At 33.8% G+C, this 15,699-nt stretch overlaps 1 protein-coding gene across 4 annotated transcripts in view; it reads left to right on the forward strand.

Moving 5' to 3' along the window:
• The window catches only part of LOC128240741 (uncharacterized), a 105,874-nt gene that overhangs the window by 11,036 nt on the left and 79,139 nt on the right, over nt 1-15,699 (forward strand). For 3 of the 4 annotated variants that reach the window (XM_052957556.1, XM_052957557.1, XM_052957558.1), the window contains exons 9-20: nt 414-614; nt 1,417-1,528; nt 3,870-4,007; nt 4,565-4,662; nt 5,673-5,719; nt 7,632-7,803; nt 9,691-9,720; nt 11,010-11,157; nt 12,039-12,173; nt 12,705-12,781; nt 13,902-13,998; nt 14,952-15,076. In XM_052957556.1, the coding sequence (XP_052813516.1) occupies nt 414-614; nt 1,417-1,528; nt 3,870-4,007; nt 4,565-4,662; nt 5,673-5,719; nt 7,632-7,803; nt 9,691-9,720; nt 11,010-11,157; nt 12,039-12,173; nt 12,705-12,781; nt 13,902-13,998; nt 14,952-15,076 (1,380 nt within the window). Of the gene's footprint in view, nt 1-413; nt 615-1,416; nt 1,529-3,869; nt 4,008-4,564; nt 4,663-5,672; nt 5,720-7,631; nt 7,804-7,965; nt 8,085-9,690; nt 9,721-11,009; nt 11,158-12,038; nt 12,174-12,704; nt 12,782-13,901; nt 13,999-14,951; nt 15,077-15,699 lie in introns of those variants that run through there. The other variant, XM_052957559.1, reaches the window with a different exon arrangement.

Genomic DNA, 15,699 nt, shown 5'->3' on the forward strand with positions numbered 1-15,699 from the left:
AGTTCATTTACATCTCCCAGAAATATATAAAACTTGTATGTTTCAAGATAAAAAGGATGTAACCAAATATTATATAGTATAAAACAGAATGATATGCATTCCGGTGGTTAACAGATCAGTGAAGTAAAGGTGATATTTCACTGTTTGAATATATATATATATATATATACATATTAATTTGGTATTTTTCAATGTTTCGAAATTTTAGACTGTTCTCACTTTCAAATCAAGCAACTCCATATCAACATACTAATCACTTCTATAGTAACACTACATGAAAATACAAATTGGTGCGTTTTTCTAATAAGATTTAATGTAATTTAATGTATTCTTATACAAATTAAAGGTATATCATAAAAGAAATTCAGTTTAAGAAAGTAATATAATTAAACTCATGTTATTAATTGTTTCAGAAATATTTCTGCATCTTCAACGTCCCAGATGGGTGTATGGGTATCCAAAGGTAGACTTACTCGTTCCAACCCGTATTTTGAGTTATTTGCTGAGGCAATGCCGGAGAGATGCGGACTTCTTGTTGGCTGTTTGCTAGATCTACTTTACAGTGATCAGAATCCTATGGATTCAAGCAGCGATTACGGTGGATATGTTGATGGGTTAGCTGCAACCTTTATATTATTAAAACTCAGTAGCAGATTAGACATTCAACTGAATTTATTTTTGGGGTAAAAAATCCACAAAGGGAGCAATCGACCATGGCCTCTGATTTTGGTTACAGTCAACAGTTTTGTAAAGCAGGTGTAAATTCTTTTTTTCACAATGGAGTGGGGGAAGATTAAGAATCATCTCTTCTCCCAAAAGGTTGTGCTTTTTACCATATTGTGCTTGAAATGCAGATTTTTGTTTTGCTTAAGTGGAGAAAATTTTGCTATTAATGCAGAATAAACGTGCTTTTAATGTAGGAAAAATTGTACAATTAACGATGAAAAGTGTGTTTTTAATGCAAAATAATGCACTTAAGTGCATTAATGTGCTTTTAAACTGAAATAAATATGCTTTTAGCACAGAATAAATGCTCTTCAGTGACAAAAATTGCACTTTATCCCAAATTTTAGTTCACTTGCTTAAAATACGGTGCTAATACCACTGCATTTAATGCGCCTTTAACACACTTTTTTGAGAGCTTGTTTGTTTACGCCTTCAACTTGTAGACTTAACAGATTCTTGCAATAAATCCTTAAATTTCAACTTGTCATTGTGTTAATTTCCGACGTAAAGTTGAAAAGTTTTTTACTTAAATGTCAATCTGTTGATCCATATTCTAATGCCACTAATTTAATTGTTTGAATTCTTTCTTTTCATGCAAAATTATGATTGGACAAGTTTACATTTTTGTGATATTATAATAAATCTGAAAAGCAAATATATTTAGAAAATTACACTGCTACATTTTTTCAGAATTGAGCTTAAAGAGGATACAACTGTCGGATTTGGAGTGGAAGGTGATTGGTTGTCGGAATATGTCCCTGATGGAAATGCCAAGTTTTTCTACATTGTAAATGGTGAAAAGGTATGAATGATTCGAAAGGAATCGTTATCTGTTTGGGTTGTATTTGATAATCATAATCTGTAGGTGTGGTATTCTATAATCATTTAATTTTATCTGTTGGTGTGGTATTTGATAATCATTATCCATTGGTGTGGTATTTGATAATCATTATCCGTTGGTGTGGTATTTGATAATCATTACCTGTTGGTGTGTTATTTGATAATCATTATCCGTTGGTGTGTTATTTGAAAATCATTATCTGTTGGTGTGGTATTTGATAATCATTATCTGTTGGTGTGGTATTTAATAATCATTACCCATTGGTGTGGTGTTTGATAATCATTATCCATTGGTGTGGTATTTGATTATCATTATCCATTGGTGTGGTATTTGATTATCATTATCCAATGGTGTGGTGTTTGATAGTCATTATCCTATGGTGTGGTATTTGTTAGTCATTATCTGTTGGTGTGGTATTTGCTAATCATTATCCATTGGTGTGGTATTTGATAGTCATTATCCTATGGTGTGGTATTTGTTAATCATTATCTGTTGGTGTGTTATTTGATAATCATTATCTGTTGGTGTGTTATTTGTTAATCATTATCTGTTGGTGTGTTATTTGTTAATCATTATCTGTTGGTGTGTTATTTGTTAATCATTATCTGTTGGTGTGTTATTTGTTAATCATTATCTGTTGGTGTGGTATTTAATAATCATTACCCATTGGTGTGGTGTTTGATAATCATTATCCATTGGTGTGGTATTTGATTATCATTATCCAATGGTGTGGTGTTTGATAGTCATTATCCTATGGTGTGGTATTTGTTAGTCATTATCTGTTGGTGTGGTATTTGTTAATCATTATCTGTTGGTGTGTTATTTGATAATCATTATCTGTTGGTGTGTTATTTGTTAATCATTATCTGTTGGTGTGTTATTTGTTAATCATTATCTGTTGGTGTGTTATTTGTTAATCATTATCTGTTGGTGTGTTATTTGTTAATCATTATCTGTTGGTGTGGTATTTAATAATCATTACCCATTGGTGTGGTGTTTGATAATCATTATCCATTGGTGTGGTATTTGATTATCATTATCCAATGGTGTGGTGTTTGATAGTCATTATCCTATGGTGTGGTATTTGTTAGTCATTATCTGTTGGTGTGGTATTTGCTAATCATTATCCATTGGTGTGGTATTTGATAGTCATTATCCTATGGTGTGGTATTTGTTAATCATTATCTGTTGGTGTGTTATTTGATAATCATTATCTGTTGGTGTGGTATTTGTTAATCATTATCTGTTGGTGTGTTATTTGATTATCATTATCCAATGGTGTGGTATTTGATAATCATTATCCTATGGTGTGGTATTTGATAATCATCATCTGTTGGTGTGTTATTTGATAATCATTATCTGTTGGTGTGGTATTTAATAATTATTATCCAATGGTGTGGTATTTGATAATCATTATCTGTTGGTGTGGTATTTGATAATCATTATCTGTTGGCGTAGTATTCTATAATAATTTTATCTGTTGGTGTGGTATTTGTAATCATTATCTGTTGGTGTGTTATTTGATAATCATTATCTGTTGGTGTGGTATTTGTAATCATTATCTGTTGGTGTGTTATTTGATAATCATTATCTGTTGGTGTGTTATTTGTAATCATTATCTGTTGGTGTGGTATTTGATAAACATTATCCATTGGTGTGGTATTTGATAATCATTATCCGTTGGTGTGGTATTTGATAATCATTATCTGATGGTGTGGTAAAGTTCTTGATAATCATTATCCGTTGGTGTGTTATTTGATAATCATTATCTGTTGGTGTGGTAAGGTATTTGATAATCATTATCCGTTGTTGTGGTATTTGAAAATCATTATCTGTTGGTGTAGTAAAGTACTTGATAATCATTATCTGTTGGGATGGTTTTGATAATCATTATATACTGTGGTGGTGTTTGATAATCATTATCTTCTTGGGTGGTATTTGAAATCATTAACTACAGGGATAGCATTTGATAATCAATATTTATTGGCATGGCATTTGATAATCATTAACTAGAAGGTTGGTTTTTGATAATAATTTTCTATTAGAATGGTCTTTGATAATCATCATCTATTAGTATTGTCTTTGAAAATCATTATCTACTGTGATGGTATTTGATAATCATAATCTACTTGGGTTGTATTAGATAATCATTATCTTCTTGTTGGTATTTAATAAACCTTATGTACTTGGGTGGTATATTGATAATCCTTTTTGCTTGGTGGTATTTGATAATCATTTTCTAATGGGATGGAATTTGAAAATTTTCACCTTTCTTTATTTGAAATGCTTGAAAAACTTTCAGAGGGCCGGTCAAATGGAAGCGGAAATGAGTGAAATGAGTGAAAAGATAACTCCATGTGGCTCAATGTACCCAATCATCTCGATACTTGGCGAGGTGGAGGGAAATGTATCAATGCCACCATTGGTACAGAGACCAAAGGTAATCATAATTTGAGTCTTAATTTTATCATCATCATCACCATCATCATCGTCGTCATCATCATCATCGTCATCATCATCGTCATCATCATTGTCATCATCATTGTCATCATCATCATCATTATCATCATCGTCATCATCATCATCATTGTCAATGTCATCATCATCATCATCATCATTATCTCAATAAATTATTATTATCAGCAGCAATATTACCACCATCGTCATCATCATCATCATCAACATCATCAACATCATCATCATCAGTCACTGCAACAGCTTCATCATCAGCATTATCATCATCATCATCATCATCATCATCATCATCATCATCATCATCATCATCATCATCATCATCATTATCATCATCATCATCAGCAACAGCAACAACAGCTTCAACATTAGCACTATCACAATTATCATCACCATCACAATTATCATCACCATCATCATCTATCAACATCTTCATTGTCGGTGTTGTGGTCATAAATAAATGATCTATTAATAAACACACATAACAAACTTAATGTTTAAAATGTTTGTTTTTTCGCTTAATAGGAAGAGGTACAAAAATTGGCAGCCTCTGACAAGTATGAACACTGGATTGAAAAGGGATTTACACAAAACTGTTTGGTAGATAGTCATGGCAAAATGATGTAAGTGAACTATTTAGCTTATCCTTAAACATTGGCTTATATGTATGACCAATTGAAATACTTAAAGTTGAAAGGCATGCGTGACAATCATTATTTTCAAGGTCCCAACGTCATTAATTTCCTTGTATTATTTTCATGGCATAAAAAAACCTGTTTCAATGTATTAAAAATATGCTCCAGTACAAAAGAAAATGTGTGAAATGTTTCATGAAATTTCATGATATTTATTCAGGCTTCACAGGGGAAAGAAAAAGAGTTTGTATAGTATGGCACCATGTTTTCCATTGTTCATATAGAATTGGCTTGAAATATCGTCCCACTTTGTCATTTGATGTACAGTTTTTTTTGTTTACATTAAAAGTGAGCAATGAATTGGGGTGAGGGGATGCTGTGAACACATCATTTGCATTTAATACTAAACCTGAGAGTTGTTTGGCCTAGTTTTATGAAATTTCGGTGATAGGTTGCAACAGTTGGTGACCCCCGTGAATTTTAGGGTCCGTAGATTTAATATCAAAATGAAAATTTTTGTTCACGCTATAGCCAGCTTTGAACTATGGCTATGAAATTGGTCATGAATTGGTATGTTGCCCTTGACCAGTAGATGATAAACCCCTGTACATTTTTGGGTAAGAAAATCAAAAATGAAGGTCATGTCCAACAGTGTATTAAAGAATATTGACTAGCAGGGTCAAATCACACCAAGCCATAAAATTTTGTCAATTATATTGACTTGCAATATTCAAAAATCATTGTAACAAATCTTTGTAAGTAGAGTATTCCACATTCACAATGCAGATTAGGATGAGAATTGAAGATATATTTACAGCAAGATTTTAAGCTTGCAATGGAAGGTGAGATTGGTAGTATCCACTTTTCAGCCAAGAGGTTGTTGGTTTGATAGACTTTCTCAAAATCTTTCCAAAAAGAACACATTACTCATGGTTTCTGCCCAGACTTGAAAACATAAAATAGATAAGAATGAACTAATGTTAGTTAATGTTTTTCAGGTACATCCCTTCCTACAACAATCCAAAGAGTCAAGGGATATTCATAGGTAAGTTAAGAACCAAGAGGTCTCTTTGCAAAGAGCTAGTGTAACGCACCTGGATGTCTAGTATCTCACCCTGTTTCTCAAGTCTTCTTATATGTGGATTTGACTGGGCATTGCTGTCACTGTTATCTCATGTCACTTTACATACATGCCATATTTCTGAGAGGCTTTCCAGGGGATTTTGGTCTGAATTCCAGGGGATTTTGATATTACACCTGGGGATTTTTACGCTGCGAAATTTTGCGCAATATCAACATTTATAATATAAGAATAAATACAGAAATACGCTCTAATTACAATAATTTTTGGACTAAGTCATCATGTTCCTTCATGGAATTTCACACTCAAAATATTATGTATGCTTTCCACATCTTAAGCAAGTTTTGAAAAAAAACCCGATGGGGATAGGTCGGAATTCTGAGGGAATGGTCACTTATGATATTTCAACAAAATTTAAGTTCTGGGGTCACCCAGATAATCAATATGCCACTTAAGTTATTCTTATGGTCATACATCATTGACTTTATTCATTCTATTGGTCAGTTATCAATATGAAGTAATCCGATTAGCTACATCGTTCTTAGATTCAATAAAGAACAATATTGAATACCAGCCCTGTGGCTTCATGGCGGGTTCAAGCCATTATGCAGCCAATAGGCACAGGTAGACATTGATAAACTCTAATAAACAAACAAAGCATATCACAATAATTATATCGTTTCATGATGGTGCGGGTCTAGCGTATTGCATTCATAATATATCACAATACGTTCTAAGGTGTATCATCCAATTTTGACTGTAATCATTGTCTGGACAAGAGCTGCCATTAGGTGTTTAATTGTTGAATTATGAAATGACTTGCATAAAAACAAAACAGAATCTTGAGCATTGGGTTCGCGTTTTCTATACAAGCACTATTGTATAAAACCTGAAAAATAAATAAATAGCCAAAAATAGAGCCTACCATAAATCATTGAGTATAGGACACACTTTTCCCCCCATAAATTCTATCAATTAAATGCCTGCGTCTTATATATGGTATTAGGCTTTTGAGGTTTTTCTCCAAAGTCCATTTCAAGCCGAAATATGTTTGTTTACATAAAAAGGGATGCTACTCACATCGATTGATGGATTTAGTTATAACGGCAGTAGGGGTATAGTTAGCATGAGCAGATGACAATAAATGAAAGTGGTTATATATTTTAAAGTTTTGAAATTGTACGGTAGTTTTTACATAGTATGATTCTGTTTTTAAAAGAAATAGACATGCATCATGTGAAGTGGCATCATTGTGCATCTAGATCTGCCTTACTGCCGCTGCCTTACTTCCAATAGTACAAACTGTTGCAATGACAGTGTTTTTCGTCCCATTATACCTTATGTTTAAAAAACTTAACTTAGATGAACAATATACAGCTGTTCCTAATAAATTTCATGTCAACGACAAATAGTTTTAGGGCTACGCGGAGAGCAACATCGGGATGACAGATTTAAATTGTTGTTTATTGATTACTCGATACAGTATTGCAATAAACTATTTATGTGCTGTGTACCATTGTTATTTTAATATCTTTTATCAATTATGTACATGTGCTGTACTATTTAATAACCTTTGCCATTTTCACAATTCAATAAAATTCCTCAAAACTAATATGGCGGCTACTGATTTTGACAAATATGGCAGAATGCAAATCTTGTCGGGTTTTTTCAATGCGTCCCATAATGTACTATTAGTTGTATTCATTTTATTTATTTTTCTCATTTTATTTTTTGACATGCGTCCTATATACGATAGCGTCCTATACACAATGTTTTACAGTAAGTGTCATCAGCTCTTGTGTCTGGTCCGATTTTATTTATTATTTATTTTCATGATTGTCATCAGCTCTCTTAACTTCTTACCTCCCTATTATAGGGAGAACACCAATTGAGGCTTCTGGCAGTTTTGCAGTTGAAATTGACAAACTTGTGTATGCGCCATCTACAGACGCTACAAATAGTTCAGACAACTTTTTATTAGAAGTTGGATGCGCAACAGAGACGTTTAAAAAGAAGCCAGGATCTAGCTACGTTATGGCCATTGATGTGTAAGTGAATCAGACTTAGTTGTATTGCCTGCAAAGCATAGCTGGGACCATTTCATGAAACTTCTTAAGTCATTTTTTTTACTTAGTTTAAACTTATTTAATTTTACAACGATTGTGAAACAAGCTATTGCAACTTAAATTAATAACTCCCGTTGGCACGATGTTGCAAAGAGTGTGGTGGGAAAAACCAGAGTACCCAGAGGAAACCCACTTGTCCAACTTGGTGACCACAAACCAAACTCATATGCACCCAGACAGGGAATCAAACCCGGGATGCCTAGGTGAGAAGCTAATGCACTTACCACTGCGCTGACCGGACAATTAAGATTGATTTCTTAAAATTTTCTTCGTCGAATTATAAGAAATACATGTGTGTTTTAACATTTAAGTATGTTATTTAAAAAATGGTGAATAAAAATAATGTATTTCAGAAATTATTCACTTTTTATAATATTTGACTAATGAGATACTTAAATTAGGAAAGTGACTTAAGTTACGAAATGACTTAAGATGATTTGTGAATACGGAAATATGATACCAAGATCTTCTTTTTTATGACTAAGATTGACTATGAGCTTTATTGAAACGACCCCCTGAAACCTGTTATGAAACGGACCCCTGAAACCTGTTATGAAACGGCCCCCTGAAACCTGTTATGAAACGGCCCCCTGAAACCTGTTATCAAACAACCCCCTGTAATCTGTTATGAAACGACCCCCTGAAGCCCGTTATGAAATGACCTCCTGAAGCCTCTTATGAAACGACCCCCTGAAGCCCATTATGAAACGACTGCCTGAAGCCCATTATGAGATGACCCCCTGAAACCTGTTAGCAAATGACCCCCTAAAACCTGTTATGAAACGGCCCCCTGAAACCTGTCATGAAACGACCCCCTGAAACCTGTTATGAAATGACCCCCTGAAACCTGTTATTGAAACGACACCTGAAGCCTGTTATGAAACGGCCCCCTGAAACCTGTTATGAAATGACCCCCTGAAACCTGTTATTGAAATGACCCCCTGAAGCCGGTTATGAAATGACCCCCTGAAGCCCATTATGAAACGACCCCCTGAAGCCCATAATGAAATGACCCCCTGAAACCTGTTAGCAAACGACCCCCTGAAACCTGTTATGAAACAGCCCCCTGAAACCTGTTATGAAACGGCCCCCTGAAACCTGTTAGCAAATGACCCCCTTAAATCTGTTAGCAAATGACCCCCTGAAGCCCGTTATGAAATGACCCCCTGAAACCTGTTAGCAAACGACCCCCTGAAACCTGTTATTGAAACGACCCCCTGAAGTCGGTTATGAAATGACCCCCTGAAGCCTGTTATGAAATGACCCCCTGAAACCGGTTATGAAACGGCCCCCTAAAACCTGTTAGCAAACGACCCCCTGAAACCTGTTATTGAAACGACCCCCTGAAGTCGGTTATGAAATGACCCCCTGAAGCCTGTTATGAAATGACCCAAGTGTGGCAAATCATTAGGATTGTTAAAACTAAAATACTGATGGGAACCTGCAACAAATGTTGATATATGCTCAAATATTGTCTTTGAAGTCCATGATTTTGAAAAGCTTTAGTTACTTTTAACGCTTTTCATCACAAGGCTTAAAGGTTAAATTATACCTCAGTTAATGTAAGAGTCCTTAAGGGCAAGTGGTTTCTAATTTTTACTTGACTGTACCCACCTGGGTTCGCTCCCCACTAAAACCAGGTGTGTTTTTTAAATTTAATTGTATTTTTTCTGCAATTTCGGTATCAAAGAACTTTTGGTCCAGAAAACATGAGTGAGTCCTTTTAAAGCAAATGAACTATAGGTAATAATCATTATTGAAACCTTTTGAAGTTTATGAAAGACTAATTTAACTATCTTTTATTTTCAGAAACTACAAAACAAAGACATCACAGAAAGCGTAAGTATAAAAGTCACTCAGTACCTCTGTTGAAATGATACCATGAGCCAGGATTAGGACCTTTAGGGCGTTTTTGTTCATACCAAACAAGGTTCAGTTTTGGTTTCAAGGGTTTCGGCGGTTTAAAACCTGTTTGGAAAGTTTTGCTTGAAGTAACAAGCGAATGGTTTTGTGTACATATGTTGTTATTGATTAATTATTACAATTCCGATAAGTAACGACCTGTCCTGCAATCTTATTTACTCATTTTTAACCTACCTTCAAATAGAGAGCTCACAGTTGACCGCCATTTTCTTTGAGTAAAACAAAAACAGTTACCGCGAAAATCGATAATTGTCCGTTGAGCTTGAACATTTTTACACATTAGGAAGAATTTTAGATTTGCTTAAAAATTGACCCCGTCTTATAAGCGGATCGAAACAAAAAGCACCAGATTTCATGGGCAAAGTTAGGGGGCCGTCTTATAAGCGAATCGCCTTATAGTCGAGAAAATACGGTATAGTTTCAACAACATGGTGGAGCTTTTGCAATATGCAGCCATTATTCTTGAATTTCTTCAAAACAATGATACAGCAGATTTTCGTTTACCTGTTTTATCTAGTGAGGTAGTTTTCGGATGGAACAAACGGACCAAACCGTCTCTGGCGGGGGTTTCAAGAACCAGCTTCAGTTTTCAAAAAATAAACGATAAAACAATATAAAACCAAAACTAGTTCTTTACCAACAAAAAGGCCCTTCGATGTAGTTGAAGCTATTCATATCATGCTAAATAGTCTATTGTATGGTAATAGTACTGCAATTGTCTCCGTATCGCGTCATATAGGTAATAGTTGATTAATAAAAATACATATTTTTAAACTCCATGAAGCTCACTAGCGCTTCTTGGTCATTTGCTCACATGCGGTGTAACAGGGTTTATACAGCATAAACGCAAGAAAAAATGTGATCAATACTTATATTTACATTTAAAAAGTATTCATTGGAATTAAACATAAGCAGTATCTTCTGCAATTATTGTATTTGTATTATAAAGTGTAACAGACAAGATACGTTTGTATAAAAGAAGAGTTGATTTTGTAACGTTGAATATCATTGGTTGAATGATGTTGTGCTTATCCAATTGGAGCTCAATATTGAAATAAACAATGAAGTCATAATACCTTGCATGTTATTCAATATAACATGGTTAAGTTTTATCTACACAAAGGACAAGGCAAATGTTTATACTTCAAAATGCTTCAGGTATGCCCCAGCCAATTCATCGAATATGTATGTTTCTTTTTTCTCAGGTTTAGAACCAACAAGGTGGAACTATCAAATAAAACAGAAGGTCCTGCCACTGTTGGTTTGCTAGAAAAAGGTGACATCATTGGAGTAGAATGGGAGAAAAAGGAAGAAAAAACATATGATTTTACATTCAAATACTGTGAAAAAGTGGTAAGCTACGATCTATGATTGTTTTTAGCTTACCAAGGGAGGTATTCATAAAACAACATTAGTAATTTCCTAACTAAAAGCTGCACTCTCACAGATTGAATGTTTTGACAACTTTTTTTTATTTTTTGTCTTGAAACGAGCCTATTTATGCGAAAATGCATGGAAACCAGCAGTAATATAACAGCAGTCTGCTGATATTTACGCAAAAATTGGCTCATTCCAAGACAAAAAATAAAAAAGTTATCGAAACTGTAAATCTGTGAGAGTGCAGCTTTTAGTCAGTTTCTTAAGTTAAGTGTCACACTTATTTCATGATATACTAACTTAATACTTTCTGAAATACTTCATTATGATGATTTATTGATTGCATTGAAAATACATAATGTTGTGTTAACAAACACTTGTATTTTTTTTAAATTCAAATTTGAATTTTCTAGAAAATTGAATTAAATTATGAAATAATGTAAAAGTTTTTATGAAAACTGGCTCTGTATATCATTGTGTGTATGCTACGTGATAAATTGCATCATAAATGCTACGCCGGAAGGAAATGTTTTGCTTTGAATGAGGACTTTAGTCAAAGATAACTTATTTCATCACCATCATAAATGAAACATAGGGTAGTCTCTGCCGCTTACTGATACCCGCCTCGGATCTTTACCAGAGATTGATTGAGAGTTTAGTTTCTGAAAACACTTCGATAAACCTTTTATATTTGTGCGTTTTCAGCTATTAAATGCACTTTTATAACCATGTAATCAGTAATTGATATTTTCAATAAATGCATTATTTAGTAAATAGATAAAGGTTTATCACTCAAAATTTATGTTTGTTATATTGATTATAAATATGAGTATCACTTTAAACAATTTCATTTGCAGGTCTACAAAGAAACCGTCATATTTGAAAAACAAGGGAGTATAATGCCGTGGGTTGGAATAAATATTCCCCCGTATAAAGGAGAAGATGTGTTCATCGTAAAATTATTGAACCTCCTGCCGGAATACAGACCACCAGTAAGGCTAATATTGTAGAATGGTTTTAATATTTTTTCACCTTTTTGTAAATTGGGCCAGGGCCAGTATTCAATATTGATCTTATCCTTATCCTTAGACATGCCTGAGTGACTCCATTCAGCCTATTGGTCAGCTTAATATACAGGCCAATCAAAACACTTAGATTGATTCTAATCTTAATTTTAAGTTCAATCTAAGTTGCTTATTGACTAAGGCCCCAGGCCCTAAGAATTGATGAAACCAAAATTATATGGCCACCCCTTGGGCGTGTTTCAAATAAGATCTTAGTCCATTCCAATCGTAAACTGAAATTATATGTGTCATAATGTTTTTTTATTTTGCTTCATGTTGGTGTGAATTTGACTTAAAGCTGCACTCTCACAGATTGACCGTTTTGACAACTTTTTTTATTTTTTGTCCTGGAATGAACCAAATTTTTGCGTAAATATCTGGAAACTGGCGATATAAGAGTGGTGACAAAATATCAGATTTTATAAAATAAACATTAAAAATTAATTTCTTCTTTTCTAGGTGCCGAAAAGAAATGCTATCACCTTGGGTCGAGCTCATTTTGCCAATGTTATGGATGATGGAATAGTGGAATTCAAGTATGTTTAAGTTACACATGTTATTTATACCTTGTCACACTGATTCTGGAAAAAAGCCAAGTTATTATCATAACCTTGAGGTCATTGCACCTTCAGAGGCAAAGTTTAGTCTTGGTCGTCTTTAAAAAATTATAGCCTTTAAGCCATAAAAAATAAATAAAAGCTCTGAAACTGTTGAAAGGCTGTAGGCACCACACGTGTGATTTTACTTATTTTTACAATTCTGTTCACAGGCAATAAAATTGAATCCAAAAAAGATTTTGAGCGGCCCCAAATTGTACCAATAAGTGCCTTCAGTGTAAATTGATGAATTTCTAATAAATTAAGCTAGTTTCTTAACAGTAACTGATAAACCTATATGTAATAAGATATTTGAACATTGCTTTTATCTGGCAAGTTCATTGATAGTGTAAAGTTAATTTAATGAAACCCGATATAGACTGAGGATTATTTTACTATTTGTAGTTGGTTAAGTATGGTATGGTCTTTTAGTCAACACATTTCCATTTTCTGGATTATTATGTATGATGATCTATTCCCCTTGGTTCCTCACCAAAATTTATTTAAGATTCTTCATCAACTTGTTAGAAAGGGTTAATTCATGATATCTTAAACGTATGGTTGTCATAAGCCTTTCAGTTTTACGTTAAATAGTGATCTGAAGTGATTATTTTTTCCCGCATTATTGTGATGTAATATGACCAACTGTTTCTGGTTATGGTCTGGTCGTTCTATTAACAGAATGGATGAGAAAAAATTACTTAAAGTTTTCTTAAATGAAGTGACATTTTTTTAACAATTCATGAAAGAAATAATTAACTATTGGTGCAAATATAAGTAATGAATTGTGCGAATGATGTCATTATCGGGGATATGAAAGAAGTTTGGACTTCACACACTTTAACCAGCCAAACTGCATTCATCGCTCAATAATGACATCCATCCCGTGATTTATTCCTTTATTGGCAATACATTTAGTTCTCTTAATGTCAAACTGGTCATGGTTAAATGGCCATTGGTGTAGCTCAAACTATTCATGGTTATATGACCGTATGAGTATCTCTCTTAATGATAATTCATGGTTATATAACCATTGGTGTATGTCTTCTTCTTTATTCAGACCAAACGTTAGCAAGGAGAAATCGATGGGTGATTTGTACGGGCATTTTATCAGCAAAACACCGTTCAATAAAGAAATGCTGAAATTCACTGTGGAGGTCAGTCCTTATTCAGATAGATTTATAGAACATAAAGCCGATTGTTCAGAGTATTGTTAAAGCTACAACACGATTAACAACATCTTTGTTTACTTTTAAACATGAACTTTTTGATGATGTAATCTTAGATTGCAATAAAAACAAGTGCAGCTGAACAGTTGTCTCAAATCTTGATAGAAATATTGCAGATCGCTAGTGTATCCATTAAACTTTAAAAACAGATAAGGTTTGAAAGTTAACAACTATGAAGTTAACACATTGTTAACTTCATAAAAGTTCTGAACAATCGGCCCATTGTCAACAGCAAAAATGAGTCATGTTGTGGGTGTCTTATTGTATTTATACCTGAGGAAATGAATCAACATTGATTCATACCAAGGTTCCTAAGAACCAAACTTTACATGTTCTGATTGAGATAGGAGAGTTACGAGACTTCCCCTCGAATTGTTTGGCTAAATTTAGGCTTAAATGATGATAGTAAGTGATTGATATGTATATTTTGATCTACCACATTGGCCTTGAAAGTTCACCAATGGGAAACACTTATGACAAAAAATGATTCTGTAATGAAAAACATGAACCTTACCCTATGGGAAACAGTTATGAAAAATGAACCTTACCCTATGGGAAACAGTTATGAAAAATGAACCTTACCCAACCGATGAAAAATATTACCTTACCTGACCGGAACAAGATGAATTACAAAAATTGGGCCGATTTATATTGGTTAATTCCCGTTTTTGTTCAATATATATTCTTGCTAGCAATCTATATTTATTGTATTTGAAATCACTGTATATTTTCATAATCTATCTCTTTCAATGCCTATGATGGGCGTATTATTACCTTAAAAAAAAACAAAAAAAACTTGTTCGATTAATGAAGGGTCTGTTTCATCAAGAGTCTGAAGTGAAGTATTAATTCACGTCAAATATGGATTTTTTGTTCTTTAGATGAAGGATATGTCAAATACGGGAGCATTGTTTGGCATAGGAGTTTCTGAGCCCGATGTAAGCATTACGGGTTTGTTCATGGGTTGGAAGCCAGGAACCCTCGCCTACCATGCGGACAACGGACAGTAAGTGATTCTGTATACAGTCGAAACCCTTTGGATCAATATCGCATGGCTCGATTTCCTCGTTGGCTCAAACTTGATGTAAAATACCAATTTATTTTTTACGCTATGTAAGCATTCCTGCTTGGCTCAATATTCGCAAAGCTCAAAGTATTTTGGCCAGTCCCTTGGATATCAAGCCAACTGTAGTTGTAAAGTCATTCTACTTCATATTTACAGTGCATTTTTTTAGTTCAGCAATTTTTATTTGACTGCTGTTTAAGAGAAGAAAATGCTCAGGTAATGTTATAGCCATGGTGTTAATCTGTTGTTGAGATTTGCAGAATCATGCAAAATCTAACTTCCTTCACATAATCTTTTATTTTAATCATTCCAACAAGAGTGATGCATGGAAAAAACACAGCACATAATCTTTTATTTTAATCATTTCAATAGAGTGATGCATGGGAAAAAACAAGGCCCATTACTCTAGCTTAAAAGTTTTGAATTACATTTTGTGGTTGACTGTGAAAGATTGACAAATTTTTATTTGAAATCTCAAGGCCATTTTTTTTTGTCTGCCTGTTGTCATCGTTTCCAAAGATGTCAGATGCAGAGTCGTGCAAAACCGAGCTTAGGGCATGTAT

The sequence above is a fragment of the Mya arenaria genome, chromosome 7, assembly GCF_026914265.1.
Source record: "Mya arenaria isolate MELC-2E11 chromosome 7, ASM2691426v1".
In the NCBI taxonomy this organism is placed as follows: Eukaryota; Metazoa; Mollusca; class Bivalvia; order Myida; family Myidae; genus Mya; species Mya arenaria.